Source organism: Gymnoscopelus braueri (genome assembly GCF_963280865.1).
Source record: "Gymnoscopelus braueri genome assembly, chromosome: 10".
Classification (NCBI taxonomy): domain Eukaryota; kingdom Metazoa; phylum Chordata; class Actinopteri; order Myctophiformes; family Myctophidae; genus Gymnoscopelus; species Gymnoscopelus braueri.
The window spans coordinates 8,586,960-8,600,165 of NC_137611.1; the positions used below are offsets into that span (position 1 = coordinate 8,586,960).

At 47.6% G+C, this 13,206-nt stretch overlaps 1 protein-coding gene across 1 annotated transcript in view; it reads right to left on the reverse strand.

Moving 5' to 3' along the window:
- Positions 1-4,583: 4,583 nt before the first annotated feature.
- The window catches only part of LOC308094473 (semaphorin-6B-like), a gene marked incomplete at its 3' end in the record, with an annotated part of 51,998 nt that continues 43,375 nt past the window's right edge, over positions 4,584-13,206 (reverse strand). The window contains exon 16 of the mRNA XM_080441163.1: positions 4,584-5,647. Within this exon, the coding sequence (XP_080297289.1) occupies positions 4,584-5,647 (1,064 nt within the window). The remainder of the gene's footprint in view (positions 5,648-13,206) is intronic.

The following is a 13,206-nucleotide window of genomic DNA, read 5'->3' on the forward strand; positions in this document are numbered from 1 at the left end:
TGTGTGTACCCCATACAGTTTTTAAGTTACTTGATTCAATATGTCGATATTTTACATTAATCTTTATCAGACCGGCTAAACCACACTCTCGCATCGCCCTATACAAACCCTGTCTGATATCAAATATCAAAATATTGAGTCAAACAACTTAAAAACGGTCTGGGCTGCTCTACACAAAAGCCTGAGTAGACGTTAAAATGACTCCAGAAGTTGTTTTAGAGTGAAATACCCCTTTAAGCAGACTGAAATTATCATGGCACTTGAAACGATACAGAAAAATATACGTATATTATGTTAAATGAGGTTTCAATATATACAAAGAAATGGGAAAAAACTGTTTCATGAGTATATTCTAGATATATTTTTTAGCCACTCAAAAAACATATCGTCTCCCATGTAGTAGGAGTTTTGAAAATATATCTGTTGGTCATTGTATGTTTTGAAACATATGAAATACATATGTTTTTCTGTACTTGAAAATTTTTTTTTTTGTCTCAGTTTTTTTTTGCTTTGTTTTTTTTAAATGTTCAGGCAACAGTATGCCAGTCAAAGTTTGGCACATATTAGATGATAAAACAAAAGGCATTGTCTCAGTAGTGGAGTAGGGGGGATGTTTTAAGCGACCTACTTACACAATAAAAAAAATCCCGAGTGTTAATTTAACTCAGAGTTAAATGAACACTGAGGGACTTTACTGTGTACAGGGATGTTGCAGGACAATCAGCGTAGCCGCATGTGCAATATGAAATGCTTCCTATATCCACAAATTACTCACATCAAACATTAGACGACGGATGCAAACTTCAATCTACTTATCCATCTCCTCCATTGATTTTGTCATCCCGAAATATACACCACCCCCCACCACCACCAGAAATAAATACATTAAAAATAAACTCACCCCTGGGTGTAGCCCCGCACAACCCCTTACCCTCGCCTCTTTTCATGCTTTTACACAGGAGGTACATTTCCTTGCGTTTCTGGTCACAATGACTCAGCAACAAAGGCCACTTTTCAAGCTGAGCCCAAACTGGGAAAAACCTGTATATCGGTTGCTGTCGGGCAGAAACGTCCTATCTAACCATTATTATGTATTTTTTTGTAAATTAATACCATACCTGATCATACCTACAGTGTCACACAACAGCATCAAAAGTAGCCGATCTACAAGCTCGAAACGCGGCTCGAAACACGGCGCGAAGCGACGCGTTTCGAGCTTGTAGATCTGCTGCTTTTGATGCTTTTGAATTTGAATCCTTTCATATGGACATAGTATAGTTTCCACCCGACAGAGACGATATACATGTACTCATATTATAGCTATCATCATCATCATCATCATCATGGGAGGAAGGACACGAGTCATTGTTAGGTTTCATCACGTATTATCAAAGGTTTGTTTTCCGTATGAAGATAAGTCCGCTATGTACAGGTGAACTATATACTGTATCTGCTGCCCCCGCTGTCCGGCTTCCATACGGAACCATAGCGTTTGTTTCCATCCTCCAAGCGCGGTGGCAGCTCCGACTTAAAACGTCTTTAAATGAGTTTGAGTCACAACGGGCGACGTACGTGTCAAACTGTCGTCAAAGAGTTTCATGGCGGCCTTCCCATGTCGTCGCCTTCATCTCAACAGAGTCGTTCTTTCTCACTTTTTATTTGCTCCTTTCTCTCAAGCCCTCCCGTCCCTTCTTTTATCCTTTGCTCTCATTCATGCTAATGTCGTGTTGTTGATTTTAACGGACCTACCAACCCCTCCCCCCGCCCCACCCACTCGCCCCTCCTCCCAGGGGCTTCGGACACTTTGATGGTCTGAATATACGGTACCATTCGGTCGGTGGGAAAACTTCCATTTTGTACGATGGTGCTCGCTCGATGGAAGCTAGGGCAGGTTCAATCATCAACACTGTAAACGTCATCTTGTACTGTATCACCGCAATAAAACCAGTGTGTACGTACACGTGTGTGTGTGTGTGTGTGTGTGTCACAAGAGTGTGCATATGCGTGTGTGTGTGTGCGTGTGTGTGTGTGTACGTGCGTGTCAATGTGTGTCAAGTGTCAGTGACACGGACAAGATGGCCGTTGGGTATATGCATACAGTGCATTTCGTTTTTGTTTACATTCATGCTTTCTAACTCTTTCCCCTTCTGTCTGTCTGTCTGTCTGTCTGTCTGTCTGTCTATCTATCTGTCTGTCTGTCTGTCTGTCTGTCTGTCTGTCTGTCTGTCTGTCTGTTTAGTCACCTGCCTGTGTGTCTGTTTGTCTGTCTGTCTGTCTCTTTCTGTTTGCCTGCGTGTTTATCGGTCAGTCTGTCTGTCTGTCTGTCTGTCTGTCTCTTTCTGTTTGCCTGCGTGTTTATCGGTCAGTCTGTCTAAACGACAGCCCGTCCCGTCTTTCTCCTATGCTGCTCGCTCTGTCATCAGCCCCGGCGTTCATCCCCCTCACGGTCGCCCGTCCTCCAAAAGTCCACGGGTGGAAGGGAGTTGAAAGGACGGTTTCCTGTCGTCAGTCAGTTTAAAAACATGATCGATATTTCGTCGCGCCAAAAGCAGCAGACAACTCCACAAGCTTCACAAGACGTCGCGAATGCGACGTCTTGTGAAGCTTGTGAGGTTGTCTGCTGCTTTCGGCACGCAACACCAGAGCATAAATTAAGTCTTATCTGTCTGCCCCGCCTGGTCTCCTGACCCCTTCCCCACCCGTTTCTCATTTCATCACCGTCCTTGGTATTCGGGCGCCGTCCTTCTTTGAAAATATTGGTCATTAAAGGATACACCATGTAGGAGGAGGGGAAGGGGGTGGCGGATGGGGTAAAGTGCTGGAGGTGGAGGTGGGGGTTTGGGTGGGGGTTTGGGTGGGGGACGAGATGGCGGTGTGTGTCATTACAGAGAGAGCGTGCAGCTGGCACCAATACTGCTGACATTTCAGTCCCGCGCGGCGGGCCGGGGCAGCGCTCTCTCTCTGCTGCGGCGAGGGTGAATTTATGGCCCCGTATTCATACCAGACGACCGGGGGGTGGGTTAGGGGGAGGAGGCAACAGCGCGTGCGCAGGTGGGGGCGCGCGCACATGCCTTATACACCCCCTTGCACGCAGACACACCGGAATCAATGCACCCACCGCTTACAGTACCTGTGGGAATGTGGGTGCGTGTGTGAGAGAGAGAGAAAGGGAGGTGCGTGTGTTTGTGTGCGTGCGTGCGCCAGAGTGCATGTGTTCCTGTGTATGTGTATGTGTTCTTCAATTCATCAGCGCTGTTAAACGATTACCCCCGCAACCTCTACACCAGACACACACACACACACACTCAAGCACGCACGCGATGCGCGCATGCACGCACAGACACACGCGTGTTCACAGGATGACCTCAGTCAGTGGCTCCGCTTCATTAGGCAGACAAATAGCTCTGGCCGTCGCCTTGCAGTTGAATATGCAGACGATGCAAACAAATAAAGTTTGTGTTCTTTTTTTTCATTTTTTTTTTTTTTTACAGGGGGGTTGTTGTGAGTTGACATTTTCCGGCCCAGTGGTGCCTGGCTGTGCAATCAGACCCTCGTCACACATCATGTGCATATAGTGGACACAACAGCGCAGTCTTTTTCATTGTCATTTTAATCCAGAGGAAGAAAAGGGACATTTTCTCCTCTTCCCTGTGTGGCATTTGAAGCGCTCTGTTGACAAGCCACTCAATACCCCTCTGTACTTATAGCAAACCTGACCGAGGTTTACGGTCGGCTCTGTGCTTGGCCCGCTCCTTTCATCCACCCCTCTCTACACCAAAACCCTTCGCCGAAAATAGCCGAGCTACAAGCTCACGACGCGTCCGCGCCGTGAGCTTGTAGATCGGCTACTTTCGGCAAACGCTAATAAGAGTTTCAAGTGGTTTAAGTTTATGCGTCCATGCATGCAGATCCACTGCACATGGGAGGGGCATCGATAAGTGGATGCCTCCTCATCTTCTGTCTCCATCCTCTCTTTTAATCTGCCCTCCATCCTTCCTCGTGTTCCTCCCTTCCTCCATGTCCTCTCCACCCCCCCTCTTCTTCCCCCCTCCCCCCCTGTCTGCTCCGTGGAGGGAGGGAGGGAGGGAGGGCGAGCAGCAGCAGCAGTGGGGAGAGAGGGAGAGAGAGAGAGAGAGAGGCAAACTCTGCAATGCAGACACAGCAACAACCCTCCGACTCCATCGTCCAATTAGCAGGCAGGCAGGGGGTATGAGTGGCAGGCCACCGGTGGCCAATCGCGAACAGGAGGGACCGGCCGCAGAGTGTGTGTGTGTGTGTGTGTGTGTGTGTGTGTGTGTGTGTGTGTGTGTGTGTGTGTGTGTGTGTGTGTGTGTGTGTGTGTGTGTGTGTGTGTGTGTGTGTGAGGGGGGTCTTACGGGTTTTTTTTGCCTGAGAGACGATCAAAAGGTCTTGAATGACGACGAACTTAGTAAGGGAAGGGAATGGAAGGAGGGAAGGAGAGAGGGATGAGAACAGGGAGAGAGGAGAGAGAGAGAGAGAGAGAGAGAAGGGCGTGAGACCTAACTGTAGACATGGAAAGACCCCCCTCCTCCTCCTCCTCCTCCTCCTCCTGTGCTGTGTGTTCATTGGCCAGGCTGAGTCCTCTCCACACAGGTCTTCTTATTCATCAGCTGACTCAGATCCACCAGCTCCCCCATCTCTCCTCTCCCCACCAGGGCTCCTCTCAGCAGCGCCCTCCCCAGGCCGGGGGTGTGGTGCTGCTGGGGGTGGGGGTGGGGGTGGTGGTGACTCACGGCGCCGTACGGCTGGCCGGCGGGCATGATGGGCGCCGGGGGCAGGGCGCCCACGGGCACCATGCCGCCGTGGTGGCTGCTGAGGATGTAGCCCTCCTGGACGGGCCCCCAGCGCAGGGGCAGCGGCTCGCCGTAGTCGGCCGCCGTCGTCGCCGGGGCGCTGGGGGCGGAGACCACCCGGCGGCGCTCCGGCGACTCCTGCGGGGTCATGGGGTACACGTAGTCCCCCGCCGACTTCCTGAGCGGCGCCTTGTGGGGGGTCCCGCCGCAGCGCACGGAGGCCTTCTCCTGCTTGCTGAGGCAGACGTAGTGCTGGCGCTGCGGCGGCACGCTGTCGGCCCCGCGGCCCTCGCCCCCGTGCCTCCCGCCCTCCCTCTGCTGGAAGAGTCTGCTGGTCAGGTAGACGGAGGCGGGCAGAGGGCACGGGGACCCTAGGCCCACGGAGCCGCCCCCCAGGTACGTCTGGCTGGTGTCCCAGCCGCCGGAGTTGGAGTCCGACAGGCGCAGGCCGCGCCGCTTCTGCTGCGGCGTGTGCTCCGGCGTGGGCAGGAAGCCCGGGTCCAGCTCGCCCGACTTCACCCAGCCGTTGGGCATGACGAACAGGGTCTCCCCGCCCTCGCCGCAGGGCCGGTCGCGGTCGCGGTCGCCTCTCCCCTCCCGCGTCACGCTGAGCACGGAGCCCGCCATGCCGGGGTTCAGGTGGCCGCGGTCGCGCCGCTGGATGGACGACTGAGGCGCGTTGCGGCGGTTGGCCGGCTTGTGGGCCATGATCCAGCAGACGGCCAGGCCGGAGAGAGCCGCCCCGATGGTGAAGGCGGAGACTGCGGACGCCACCAGCAGGTTGAGGGACACCAGGCTCTCTGGTTCAATGAGCAGACTCTGCTGGATGATTCCTATTGAGGGGACAGAGGGGACAATTAGCTGGATGATTCCTAATGAGGGGACAGAGGGGACAGTTAGCTGGATGATTCCTAATGAGGGGACAGAGGGGACAGTTAGCTGGATGATTCCTAATGAGGGGACAGAGGGGACAGTTAGCTGGATGATTCCTAGTGAGGGGACAGAGGGGACAGTTAGCTGGATGATTCCTAGGGGACAGAGGGGACAGTTAGCTGGATGATTACTAGGGGACAGAGGGGACAGTTAGCTAACACTAAACAAGACGTCCTCACACAAATCGATCGCCATTCAAAGGTGTTTATTATTACAACTAGTGCTACGCTACTGCTTCTATTTAACTCAGTGTTAACCCATTAAGACCGAGAACACATCTGTGAACGCTTCAATTTTTTAGATAGATCTACGAGCTTGTAGATCTGCTATTTTTGAATCTCTAACATGTGTGCATCTTTAACATTTGTGCAAATCTTTGAATATATATATTCAAAGATTTGGCAACCTGGCCTGGCGGAGACCTGCGCTTTTGTTGTTGGTAGTCATGGCTGCCAGTTCCCACCTGATGTTGTGTGGGAGTTCAGACTGCTCCAGATCGTACTGAATAACTGCTAGCTTACATAACGTCTTCAAATGAGGACTTAAGTCTAAGATGCACAGGTCATCAGCGCCTTTGTCAAGGAGGATGATACGATCTCCCATTATGCAACAGCACACGTCACGTATTAGACATGGTCCTTTCCCCTTGAGCCCAACCTTCTTCCAGGAGAAGGTCTCTGGATTCCACAGTTTCCACAGATCACTGAAGGTCTGGCTCCAGTGTGGACCACTAAATGTGTACAGCTCTCCATTGTAGGTAAAGGATGAATGACACCAGCGTCCTACTGGATGCTGTGCAGAAGGTGTGTTCAGCCAGCAGGTGGTCTCTGTGTCAAACACACTGATGTAGCCCATGTGGTCCCCCCTATAGCCCCCCCCAAAGCCCCCACATACAAACATCTTTGACCCGATGAAGGTTGCGGAGTGACGTGATGAACCAGGTGGTGGAGTTCCTCCGGGGTTAATTAAAGACCAGACCAGTGTTCTGGTGTCCAACGTGCAGATGTCATTAGATGTCACTCGGCATCTAGTCAGCTGGTTGCATCCTCCATGAATATACATGACCTTCCCCAAGACACAGGCTGAGTGGTTGAACCTCCCCTCTGGAACAGTCCCGGAAACCCAGGGTTTGAACCATCTGTGGGTGTCGACATCAAATGCATAAAGCACATTGCAGTGCTCCTCTCTCACGTTGCCTCCCCAGATGTAGACTGTATCTTCTATCAGCACAACTGTTTGTCCCTCACGCACGGGGGGAACCTCAAGGTGACGTTCTCCTCGTCCAGGTGCCACTGGGGTCAACCTCCTCCAGCATAAAGAGACTGTGTTGAAGATGTGAACATCACGGTCTCCTCCAAAGCAGTACAGCTTGTCCCCCACCACCACAGCAGAGAGGAAGCGTGTCTGTGGCGCTTCTTTCAGATGTACGGTCCAGTGAATCATTTCACACAGCGGCTCCGCGCTGAATCAGAGTTCACAACTAACGTTCTGCTGAAGTTACTAGAAAGCTAGTTGATCGGTTGTTAAAAGCAGCTAAATTTACATTTTGTGTTCGACAATTCATTTAAAAAGAAAATGACATGGATGTGATGATGACATTGTGATGTCATTGCATGATGATGTTGTTTTAGAAAAAATCTTACAGATATTTTACAAATCTTTGAATATATATATATATATATTATTATTTTTCTAAAGCGAACATTTGTAACTCAAATCTTTGCTTCTAGGGGGTCCCTGGAACAATATATTTTGAGATTGGGGTCCGCGGCCAAATACATAACATTTTGGGGGTCCTTGACATGAAATAAGTTTTTTTTTTTAATTGTTAGGATTTAAAAGACATTTGTAGAATCCCCAGAAGCAAAGATTTGAGTTAAAAATGTTCGCTTAAAAAATGTAGCTATATTCAAAGATTTGCAAAAATGGTCACGATTTAAAAATAACAGCTGATCTACAAGCTCATAGCACGACACTCTGTGCCGCGCTACGAGCTTGTAGATCTGCTATTTTTGAATAGCCGAAGAAATCAAAAAATTACGGATTCTTTCCCGGTCTAAATGGGTTAACTCCATGATAAGGTTACCCCTACAAATAGGGCTACATGACACGTACGTACTCCTAGGGGCACACAGAGGTACATGAGAGAAAAGTGGAAAATGGAACTTTGTGTGAACCTGCTGATCTGTACAGACTAAAACTAAAACGTCATAATGGCAATAGTTGTGCTAGTCACATCTACTATAAATAGCTCAGAGAGGCTTATTGACGGATCGCACAGATCGGTGAACCAATGGCAGCCACCGGTTGTTTTCACCAGAGATTTTGAATCCGCCCCCTCTAGACCCTCCCCTTTTTTGTATATATATTTTTTTCTTTGTCATGCTTTTTTTTTCTTTGTACATAGTATTACACATATATTTTTTTCTCTGAATTTTTATGTTGATTTTTGAACTGTTTGGTTGCTACTATATATGTCTATGAAATTAATTCAAGGACCCCAACGGAAACAAGTCCGCAAGGACTTTTTTGGTCGGACCTTTTAGACAAAAGTATTATAAATGTAACTGTGTTGTTTTAAATTATTTTGCCTAATACAAATTTCAATCAATTAATCAAACCAGATATCAGACGTGCTGGGGCAGGCTACCGACAGGGCCGGATTTATATAGGAGTAATTTGCAAAAAAATAATTTTTTTTGCGTTTTTCTTCCCTTTTATTTTGGGGTTTTGTTACTTTCATTTGGTTAATTCGGTTGGGTTACTTTACAATTTCATCATATTTTTTTTTAATATATATATATTATATTTTTTTTGAGCCCCCCCCCCCCAGTTGGGGGCCCCGAGGCTGCAGCCCACCCTAGCCCAACGATAAGTCCGGCCCTGGCTACCGACACTATGACTCAAATTCATTCGTTCCTCTTGCAGTTTTCCAAGCAGAATGTTGCAGTCAGGGAAAAGAGTGTTCAGAAAGGATTCAGAAATCAGGCATAGAGGGTATAGCCTACACTGAAGCAAAGAAAGTTTGAGAAGCACTGCATATAATAATAACAACCCGTCTCCCTGTACTTTAAGCATGTCTATGACCTATTAGGCTTGATATGAATGAAAGTGTAAAAATACTAAGACATCTCATCACGCTGGCTGTTAACAGAACATTTCCCTGTCTCCAGCCTGGCCCTGGGGTCCTGTAAGGCCCTCAGGCCTGCACTTGTCATCAGCCTCGGCTCCAAAAACAAAAAAACACACAACAGCTGACATAACTCTCCACTTAACTTCCCTTCTCCCTCTCCTCTCCTCTAAAAGCCCCATTTATAATACTTCGCTCGCTATACTGTATGTGTGCTTCGGCCCGAAAATAGCCGATCTGCAAGCTCACGGCGGGCCGCGTGAGCGGCCCGCCGTGAGCTTGCAGATCGGCTATTTTCGATTGCATAAGTTGGAGTTTCCATGCTGCAATCTGGCCGGTGAGTTAGTCGTCTTCTTCTCCGCCGTTACCTCAGAGTTTCCATGCAGACCAGGCTGCTTTAATCACTCCCATCTGCCTCTTGCAGACGCTGCAGCAGCCAGTGCATACAGTGTCAGTGGTGTAAAGTAACTAAGTACATTTACTCAAGCACTGTACTTATTAGTACAGTTTTGAGGTATTTGTATGGTGATGATACTTCATACTTATACTCCACTGCACCCAGAGGCAAATGTATTATATATTTTTAATCCACCACGGTTATTTATAAACTTTTGTCAGTAGTCATTAGTATTACAAAACATACATTAAACGATATTAAGCCCTTATTTTATACTTACACTGGCTATTTTTCGAAAGAAAAAAACAACAACCTTTAACTACTTTGAGTGTATTTTTGGATGCCAATACTTTTGCACTCAAGTAACATTTTACATTACTTTTACTGGCAACAGAGTTCTACACTTTTGTTGTATTTACTTGAGAAAGAAAATCTGAATACTTCCTCCACCACATGTGTGCACACACAGCAGCAGCATGTCTGTCTCCGGCTGTGTGTGTGTGTGTGTGTGTGTGTGTGTGTGTGTGTGTGTGTGTGTGTGTGTGTGTGTGTGTGTGTGTGTGTGTGTGTGTGTGTGTGTGTGTGTGTGTGTGTGTGTGTGTGTGTGTGTGTGTGTGTGTGTGTGTGTGTGTGTGTGTGTGTGTGCACGTGCGTGTGCACGTGCGTGTGCACGTGCGTGTGTGTGTGTGTGTGTGTGTGCGTGTGTGTCTGTGTGTGTGTGTGTGTGTGTGTGTGTGTGTGTGTGTGTGTGTGTGTGTGTGTGTGTGTGTGAGTGTGTGTGTGTGTGTGTGTGTGTCTTTCAGTGCAGGGTCACGGTCTGGCAGCTATGCAGCTTGTGCAGAAAGTCTGAGCTCTGCTTCTGAGACTGAGCTTAGAAAATGGAGGAGGCCTTCATCCATACATACTGTATATATAATAATATATATACACACAGATACATACATACTGTATATCAGCAGAGCAGGTGAGGCTTAAAAAGGGGTTTGTGGAACGGACTGGCGAACTTTCGCTTTCCTTCTTTTGGATCACAGATCTTTCTTTCTTTCTTTTCTTTTTCCTTTATTCATTCAGGGAAGCCCATTGAGAGCAAGCTCTCTTTTTCAAGGACGCCCTGATAACAATATATAAAATACATACATAATGAGAAACGATGACAAACATTTGAGTCACATTACAATGTCACAGATGCAAATAAACATAGTGTTACATGAAGCAGGTGCAGTCACTATGTAGTGTGTCCTCAAGAAGCACCCTGAATGTCTCTATTGAGACCAATCGCACCAGTTTCAGAGAGTCCTGAAGTTTGTTCCATTTGTGTGGAGCATAATACATGAAAGCAAAGTCTTTCCTTGTTCACTGCTCTTACGTGGACTGGTATATCTAATGTGTGTTTGTGAACGTGTTGAATGTCCAGTAACCTTTGGTTCCAAAAGCGAGGATAGGTATAAAGAAAGTTTACCACACAAGGCCTTATAAATACAACGTTGCTCTCTACGAACTGCGAGAGATGGCCAACCCACTTTATCATATAAAATACAGTGATGGGTGAGATAATCATCACCATTAATCAATTCCTCATCTGTAACTGATGAGGAATTGAGGCGTACGTTGTTTGAGCCTGAAGATCGATAACGTTACGGTTTTGGCGAGGAGTCGACGGCCCTCGCTCTCATTGGTCAATCTTGAGTTGTTTAATTTCAGAGATCAGCTCATTTTTATCCATTAGGACCGGGAAGATCTGTGTGATTTGGCTATTCAAAAAATAGCAGATATACAAGCTCATAGCGTGGCACTCGGTGCCGCTTTTTTGAATAGTCTTTGAATATATATATTTTTGTAAACTCTCAAACTTGCTTCTGGGGGTCCCTGGAATAAAAAAATGTCAGATGGGGATCCGCGGCCAAATACATTTTTTAAATTATTTCTTTTAAAAAAACTGTTAGGATTTGGAAGACATTTGTAGAATCGGCCTCAGGTCTTAAGGGGTTAATTTGAAGACTGAGGCCCCTCTATGCTCACATTTGATTGTGAGAGTCTCTCTCTCACCGCGGCGGGCACTGACGTGACTAATGACTGGCCCTGCAAACATCAGTATGGGCCTGATCAGTTTATATTGTAATGACAGACGTATGAAGTCATTATGACCTTTTTTTCACAGTCTATTTGGCTGCTTTGCATGAGTGGCACTCATGCAAAAATAGACATATATTGGCTGTACTCTTCATCATCATCATCATAATCATTCACAGGCTGCGGAAGAGCGCCCTCTATTGTAAACCACTGAAAACACCACATGACGAGTGACTCGTCAATGGCGGTGTGAGCCTTGGATTGAAATGACGCGTATGCTCGCCAATGGCAGTCAATGAGTTAACGTGTGCAGACCCCTTACTGCGTCTGGAGGAAAATCACAAGCTTTGACTATAGAGTGGTGGTGATCAGGTGCAGCTGAACATGACGCAGCACACTTGCACACAGAGCCAGGCACTGGACCGGGAAAACGTAAACGTCATACAACCTCTGTAAAAAAACGTCACAAACTTTATTTGTTTGCATCTGCATATTCAACTGCAGGCGACTGGCAACAGCAATTTGTCTGCCTAATGAGGCGGAACCAGTGAAAGGTCAGTGGCAGCAGGGGTTCAATGTTGAATTTGGTTGAACTTCGAGCCGAGCATCAGACAGACAGTGGAAGCCTGCTGAGTTCACCACAACACCGTGAGTGCAAAGACTACTACTAGGCCTCTCCCCCAGGACTCGCCCTCTCCCAGCTCACGTTGCTAGTCTGGGCTCTGGGCTCAAGGTATAGAAAACTGCTCTCAGCAGGAAATGCCCTGTTTTGGGCATTTCCTGCTGAGAGCAGTTTTCTGGGGGCGGGGCTAAACACCTCACCTGATGACACGCTCAGGTGAGTTTCAGTGATGTCATCAGAGTCACTGATGGCATAATTCCTAACAACACCAGTCTTCTGCCAAGGTACACCAGTTTTCTGATGCTATACCCTAGAGTGCACCGCCATCTTTTGGCCAGTGTGTCATGGCATACCCTAGACTGCATCACCATCTCTTGGCTAAAATACATTATTTCACTGCCTTCAGTTGACCATTTTGAACTCTTTCCCAATAGTATCATGGAGGCCTGTCTCCTCACTAGTATCATGGAGGCCTGTCTCCCCACTAGTATCAGCATGGAGGCCTGGTCTTAAAAATCGTCAATGCGACTTTGCCCTCAATGCCCTCAATACCCGCATCTGACTAAATACCTCCAAAGAGTTAGCGACACCCACAGCCACAATACTAAGCGTAAACAACGATCTGGTACCACCCACCCATAAAACAAACATGGGTAAATTCTCCTTCTACAGCACTGCCACCCAGGTGTGGAATAGCCTGACCCCATCCCTCAAAAAGTTTAGATCGCTGGCTTCCTTCAAAACAGCCACCTTTCAGGAGTCCAAAGGGGGAAGTAGTACCACTTCTCCCTTAGAAAGATGGTGCAGATTGGTGCTACTTTATATGTTTATGAATTGAATACCAAGGACCCCAATGGAAACAAGACCGCAACAACTTTTTTTGGATGTACCTTTTAGACAAAGTGTTTGACTGCGCTGTTTTTACATTTCTGCCTAATAAAATATTCAATCAAAAGTCTCCCCACTCTGCTGCAGTGTAGTACGGTCAGCTCACACCCACGCTAATCTAACTGTCTCACACCCAGAGGTGCACTGACCCGAGGGACGTGAAGGTGAAACCACAATCCTTCCCATTCCACAACTTACACCTGCTTCAGCTCTGAACAAAAGAACCAAAAACAAAAGCCTCACTAACATCCGTGTCAAAAGGAAAGTCCCTCCGTGAGACACGGCGATGTTAATCCAGGCTTAACAAGCTCTGAAACGTTAATTGTACTCGTGCGAACGGACAATGGGGCTC